Source organism: Gekko japonicus, unplaced genomic scaffold, assembly GCF_001447785.1.
Source record: "Gekko japonicus isolate JY-2015 unplaced genomic scaffold, Gekko_japonicus_V1.1 scaffold3738, whole genome shotgun sequence".
Taxonomy (NCBI): Eukaryota; Metazoa; Chordata; class Lepidosauria; order Squamata; family Gekkonidae; genus Gekko; species Gekko japonicus.
Genome location: NW_015168157.1, coordinates 23,298 through 30,446, shown reverse-complemented (window position 1 = coordinate 30,446; position 7,149 = coordinate 23,298). Strand labels below are relative to the sequence as shown.

General features: G+C 48.9%; 1 protein-coding gene across 1 annotated transcript in view; it reads left to right on the top strand.

Moving 5' to 3' along the window:
* The window catches only part of DHX30 (DEAH-box helicase 30), a gene marked incomplete at its 3' end in the record, with an annotated part of 34,720 nt that overhangs the window by 6,682 nt on the left and 20,889 nt on the right, over window positions 1–7,149 (top strand). Inside the window, exons 2-3 of the mRNA XM_015414956.1 lie at window positions 1,831–1,961; window positions 5,797–5,907. Of these exons, the coding sequence (XP_015270442.1) occupies window positions 1,831–1,961; window positions 5,797–5,907 (242 nt within the window). The remainder of the gene's footprint in view (window positions 1–1,830; window positions 1,962–5,796; window positions 5,908–7,149) is intronic.

Below are 7,149 nucleotides of genomic sequence, written 5' to 3'. Positions count from 1 at the left end.
ATATGGGGAGGGGGGGGTCGGGATCCAAGCCCCGACCCTGCCCGCGGGCTCGGCTTGCAGATTTGGGTTCTGCGCTTGCAAAATGCGCGGTCCCCCCTCCATTCATAACTTTGGGTTTCCCTCCAGCGAGGCGTGTTGGAGGCCCGTCCTGGGCTCGGGAAGGCCCCCGCGGGGTCGTCTTCCCCAGCTCTCTCCCCGCTCTCGCACGAGGAACGCTTTGCAGCCTTCGTCCCCGTTGATGAACGTGGGGTTGCATTTGTGTTGTTTCCTATTGGGGAGGGAGGCGGCCTTGGCCAAGGGACGACCTTGCGTGCGTGCAAACCCCACGCAAAGCTAAAGAGGTGGTTTGGCCGTGGCCTTGCCCGCCTTCACTTGCTCCTGGCCGTCCGTGGCCCCCCGGGCAGTCGGTAGCAAAGTCCAGTTTTTTGTCTCCGGATGGGCTGCCGGCCTGTTCAGGGCTCAGAGATGCCAAGGGTGGTGATCTGGTTAAAGAAGCCTGCCCTGGTGGTCTTTCCCCTGGAAACCTTTGCCGTCTTCCTCGCCTTCCTCTCACACGACTCTGAGTTCACTTTCTATTAGTTGCACTAATATTGGCATAAATATTTTAGCAATATTTAGCCTGTTCTAAATCCACGCTATCTTGAATCCTTTGTTGGAATGGCTTGGTATGGTAATATTCCTATAGATTGGCGATTTCTAGGGTTTGATGAAGTTAGCCAGTTTGGTGTCGTGGTTAAGTGCAAGGACTCTAATCTGGGAGAACCGGGTTTGATTCCCCACTCCTCCACTTGCAACTGCTGGATGACCTTGGGCAAGCCGTAGTTCTCTCAGAGCTGTTCTTGAAAAAGAGCTGTTTCTGTCATAGCTCTGTCAGCTCCCACCTACCTCACCAGGGGTCTGTTGTGGGGAGGGGAAGGGAAAGGAGCTTGTAAGCTGCTCTGAGATTCCTTTGGGTAGTGAAGGGCGGGATATAAATCCAATCTCCTTCTCCTCTTCGTCACTGAGGAATCCACTGGACTGGGTCTGTCTGTCCAATCACCAGCCATTTCCTCAAAACTTTTTCTGTTCTGCATTTCCCCCTTTTTGCTTTCTCATTAGTTGTAACACTGCAAGTAGAAGAATAACTTTGGCTTTCCTTCTTCCTTGGTTCACCGTTCCAGCTGTTGCAGTCCTGTGTATGCCCCCAAGGAATAGGTCCCACAAATCTAGAAGGGAGTTTCATTAATGATTTGCCAGGTGAAAACATGAAAATATAAAGTTCATGTGTTAAAGGCAGGCTACCCCGATCTCATCAGATCTCAGAAGCTAAGCAGGGTCAGTTCTGGTCATTATTTGGATGGGAGGTCACCCAGGGAGTCCGAGGTTGTGCCATGGAGGCAGGCAATGGCAAACTGCCTCTGTTCGTTCTCTTCCTTGAAAACCCCAAGGGGTTACCATACGTCAGCTGTGACTTGATGGGGAAAAAATGCCCACACACATATGTGAAAGATGGAATTAGCATACAGGAGATCCTGAAGCTGGGCAGCAAGTAACACAGCACGCCTGAGCTCCAAATGAAAAGCACATTAGGCACCCAGAAATGTTCTTGGGTGTTGCGTTCCTTGGTCCACAGGGGAGTAGCGAGCTGTAGGGATCGTAGGTGGACACACAGGTCTCCGCAACACTAGAACTGTGGGAGACAGAGCTGGATGGGAGCTCACTGATTCCACTTGTCTGCTAAATAGGGGCAGTGCTGACCCCACCATGGATGCTCGGAACATTGCCGATCTGGCTCTTGCTACGAAAATTCCTGAAACTGACAGGTGTTTAACATTCTCCATTTTCTTTCAGATTCAAGAGATTTGTTGAAGGAATTTCCCCAGCCTAAAAATTTACTCAACAGTGTGATTGGAAGAGCCCTGGGCATCTCCCATGCACGGGACAAACTGGTGTACATTCATACCAATGGGCCTCGGAAAAAGGTACCCTCTGCGCTCATCCCAAGTTTGATAACGCATGATGTGGGGGGGGGGTAAAATCCATCTGATCCCTGGGAGTCTCCGTTGCAGCCTTTTGTTTGAGCTGCTGTGAGTGGTGATCCTGACAGGCCTGGTGGTTGATGCTGGTGAATCTTGACCTGTGTTTCTGTGCAGGACAAGGAAAGCACTTTTGCTGAGGGAGACTCTTGAGAGCCAGTCTGGTGTCATGGTTAAGTGTGCGGACTCTAATCTGGAAGAACCGGGTTTGATTCCCCCACTCCTCCACATGCGCCTGCTGGATGACCTTGGGCAAGCCATAGTTCTGATCAGAGCTGTTCTTGAAAAAGAGCCGTTTCTGTCAGAGCTCTCTCAGCCCCACCTGCCTCACAGGGTGTCTGTTGTGGGGAGGGAAAGGGAAAGGAGTTTGTAAGCCGCTCTGAGACACCTTTGGGTAGTGAAGTTGTTGTTGTTCAGTCGCACAGTTGAGTCCGACTCCTCGCGACACCATGGAGGAGATCACGCCAGGCCTTCCTGTCTTCCGCCGTCGGGTAGTGAAGAGCTGGGTATAAATCCAATCTCCTCCTCCTGCTGCTGCTGTGCAGCCTAAAGACAAAAAGGAAAGGAAGACGCTGACTGTCAGGAAGTTCCATCATGAGCAGAGGAGCCTGAGGTTGTAGTGGGAAGTGAAGTGAAAGGGTTGACTCCATGTGCAGAGTAGCGAATGAAGGCAAACCCCTTGCTGGGGATTATTAGGAAAGGAAGGTAAAACGGCCAGTACTGTGACACTGTAGTGCTGCCTCCTTGTGGAATACTGTGTACAGTTCTGGTTTCTGCACGTCAGAAAAGGGTTACAGAGCTTGAAAAAGTACAAAAGAGGATAAACAAGATGTGATGTTGGCCGGGCGGTCGGGCTCTAGTCCAGAAGATCTGAACCGGGCATTGCAGGCTGTGGTGCCTCTGGTGCCAGCATCGGAGGTTATGAATCTGGGAGTGCTCCTGGATCCCTCCCTAACCATGGAGGCCCAGGTGGCAGCCACTGCTAAGTCAGCTTTTGGTTCCCTTCCTCAACCGCGATGACTTGGCCACAGTGATCCATGCGACGGTCACCTCAAGGTTAGACTACTGTAACGCTCTCTACATGGGGCTGCCTCTGTCGCAAATCCGGAAGCTGCAGCTGGTGCAGAATGCTGCGGCCAGGCTGTTGATGGGTCTCCCTAGCTGGGACCACATCCGGCCTGTGCTGAAAGCGCTGCACTGGCTGCCAACAGCGTGCCGGATTCGCTTCAAAGTGCTGTTTCTTACCTTTAAAGCCCTATATGGCCGGAGTCCAACATACCTGAGGGACCGCCTTTCCCCACATGTTCCCCTGCGAGCACTAAGGTCGGGGACGCAACATCTCCGCTACCGGGGCCAGAGCTTTTTCGGTGACGGCTCCTTCCTGGTGGAACGAGCTCCAGGCCCTGCGGGACCTGCACAGATCCAGGCCCTGCGGGACCTGCACAGTTCCGCAGGGCCTGTAAGACAGAGCTCTTCCGCCAAGCCTTTGGGTAGGAGCCGCCACTATTGTACCATCATTATTAACTGGCCCTGGGAAGAGAGAATGACAATGCCACGTGGAACTGATAGCACAGATTGGATGTACCATCTTAGACACGCCATCTTGATGAAATGTTTAGAACATCTGGAGCACTTAGTATGTTGTAATTTTGTAATAATGGTTTTTATGGTTTTAACTGTTTTTATGTGTTGGCGTATGCCTATTTCTGAGCCGCCCTGAGCCCGTATTGCAGGGAGGGAGGTCTGTAAATTGAAATTATAAATAAAATAAATTTAAAAATTAAGGGGTTGGAGCATCTTTCCTATGAGGAAAAGCAAAGAGTCTGGGACTTTTCAGTCTACAAAAAAGATGTCTAAGGAGAAACATAGTAGTTGTTTATAAAATCCCGCAGATGGTGGAGAAATTGGACAGCGGGAGCTTTTCCCCCTCTCAACATACTAGAACTCAGGGTCATCCAATGAAGTTGGACAATGACGGACAGACAAAAGGAAATACTTCTTTACTCCATTAGTAGTTAAACTGTGGAATATCCCTGCCAGTGGACATAGCAGTGGCCACGACTGTAGGTAGCTTGAAAAGGGCGTTAAGAGAGGTGGTGGATGGTCCATCAGTAGCTACTAGTCGTGGTGACCGAGGGAGCCTCCATCTACAGAGGCTTCAGAGGCGGCAGCAGGGGAGGGCCTTGTCCTGTGTTCCCTGTTTGCTTGGCCCTCCAGGGCAACTGGCTGTTTCCTCTGTGGAACAGGATGCTGGACTAGATGGACTGCTGACTGGCCTAGGTTACAGGGGAAAGGAGCCCAGAAGCAGAAGTGGCCGATGTTATTGAAACCGCCCGGAGATGGGGAGTTGTTCTTGATGTTTAGTTTTGAGCAGGTGATTTTAAAATGGGTCGAATTCTTTACCAATACAAATTACAGAGAAATAACTTTATAACCGGCAGAAAACTATAAATAATTTAGCATGGTCCCATAAAAAGAAGAAGGATTGGATTTATACCCTGCCCTTCACTACCAAAAGGTGTCTCAGAGCAGCTTACAATCTCCTTTCCCTCCCCCTCCCCACAACAGACACCCTGTGAGGTGGGTGGGGCTGAGAGAGCTCTTGACAGAAACTGCTCTTTTTCAAGAACAGCTCTGACAGAACTATGGCTTGCCCAAGGTCATCCAGCAGGTGCAAGTGGAGGAGTGGGGAATCAAACCCGGTTCTCCCAGATTAGAGTCTGTGCACTTAACCACTACACCAAACTGGCACCAAAAAGGCAAGATTCAAAAATAATAACATGTACAGACCCATCAATTGAGGTAGTCTAGACTTTCTGAATTTAAACAGCGGTTACGTAGCTGCTAATCTCTCCAACATAGTGAAGATGTTGAACAAAATCCAACAGAGGATTGGATACATACAGAACAAGTTTTTGTAACTCCATTATCAGAGCCATGGGTCCAAACCTCATCTTGGAACACCTCAGTTGAAAAATAATGTATTTCTAGCACCTTGAAGATATGGGATGCCAAACACAGGAAACTAGCTCCAGATGTTTCTATAATGTAATTCTTTTAAAACCAAAATTGGTTTGCCCCTGGGAAAGAACAGAATGGATTTAAAAATCGGCAACAGGCAGGGCTTTAAAAAGGTAAAATCCTGGATAAGTCACAATTAGAAGATAAATTACAGGAGTCTGTCCCTTGCTCCCGATATTTACAAATAAAACACATGCTGGAATATTTAGGTACTTATCAGAATTTGAATTATTAATTAAAAATAATGAGGGTGAAAATAGAGGTGTAGTATCAAAATTATATAAAGCTTTAATCAGTTTGGCGAGCAATAAACCCCTTAGATATCAAAAATTGTGGCAATAAGATTGCAGCATTGATATTAGTGAACTTCAGTGGAAAATTCCTTCGAACCCAACTTTCAGGATATGTTATTTTTTTAAAGGAGAAAAAAAAATATATTATTCTTTATAACTTTTATAGTTTTGTTGCTGTTTAGTAGCAATATTGCTTGTATTAAAAAGGTTTCAGCACCTTGTAATGGTATTACGTTAAACACACACCCATAAAGTTCAAGTATGTTGTTTATTGATGCAGATTTTGTTAGCCAAAATAGAATGTACATTGCTGAAAGTTATTGAAATAATATGTTTAAAAAATAATAATCAAATAAGTCAAATGGGTTAAGCTCAGGGTCCTTTTTTGAAAGGAGAAGATGGGCTCAGTGTTGCATTCTGGACATCTGATGTATTGCTGGCTTCCCCCCCACCCCCTTCCTTTGTAGAAAGTCACACTGCTGATCAAGTGGCCAAAGACGGTGGAGGTGGAAGGCTATGGGACCAAGAAGATTGATGCCGAGCGACAAGCTGCGGCCGCTGCCTGCCAGCTTTTCAAGGTGACTGGGACTAGCCGTGGCTTCTTAGCCCCACCGATGGGCAGCCACGGTGCTCCGTGGCCTGTTGGCTTTGTCATTTGGCTTGACTTCGGAGCAACAGACAGCCAGCTGGCAGAGCCCTGGGGTCAGGGTAGTCAGTGTTGGTTGTGGAAGATCTTGTGTTGGTTGTGGAAGATCTTGTGGATCTGGAGCTTTTGATCCTCTGGTGGGTTAGCCCTTAAGAGGGAGGAGCCACCCCATCTCAGTGCTTTAGATCACAGCAGTTAAACGTCTGGGCCCACCTTTTGGTTCTACGCACTGAGTGGTTGCAATTATGAACAGTGTGCTGTCATGGCTCAGGTGGGGTGTCACCTGACGCTGCCACCACTCTGGATTTAGGATCCCTTGAGAGGGCCCAGAGCACTCTCCCAAGGCCTTCAGACCTCCCTTTTGGCTGAGTAACAGGCGTGAGAACCAGGCAGAGTAAACAACAAGGAAAATATTTATTTTATAGGGGGTCAAACAAACAAGGTGCAGGAATAATAACAGTAAGTGGGTGAAAATAAAAATCAAATGCCCTAACGCGTCTTAATATACTGTCCATAGCTCACTATCTCAAGTGACCTCAGACTACTCACCCTTCCTTCAGGATGAGGGTTTCTTCCCCACAGCAGCCTCTTTCTTCTGGCCCTGCTTCCTGGGAAGAAGAACAGCTTTTCCTCTTGTACCAGTTCTTATATTCCCCAGCCCTCTTCTTCCCTGTTGGTCAAAATCGGCGCCAAAACTTCCCAAGGCCTTCTGGGGTTTGTAGGCCCAGCCTCCCCTGCTGCTAGCCAGGCTCCCTGGGCCTGCTAGGCCTCTGGTGGCACAGCCCTGATCATGACAGGTGCTTTGTGTGTATGTGCTGGGGAGGGATCTGTGGTTCCTCTCACCGCCATCTTTTGACACAATTGTTCGTGAGATTTAAAAAACAGTCATGAAGAAAGTTCTGCTACCAGGTCAGATGGTTTTTTTCAGCTCCAAACCTGGGAGTTATGCTGCCCAGGACTGTCTCTGAGCAGGCATCCACCCCCGGGCACTGGAAAGCAGGCAGAACCCACAGGGCCCAGTTGCTGTTTGTGGCTTGCCCACACACATGGTCCTCCAGCTGCTCAACAGTGTTTGGGGAGGAGCATGAGCCTGCTGCCCGTCCTGGAGTCCCAACAGTGCTCCCAACATTGTCAAGTAGCTGGGGGGGGGGGGGCGCATGCTGCCACCCGGGAC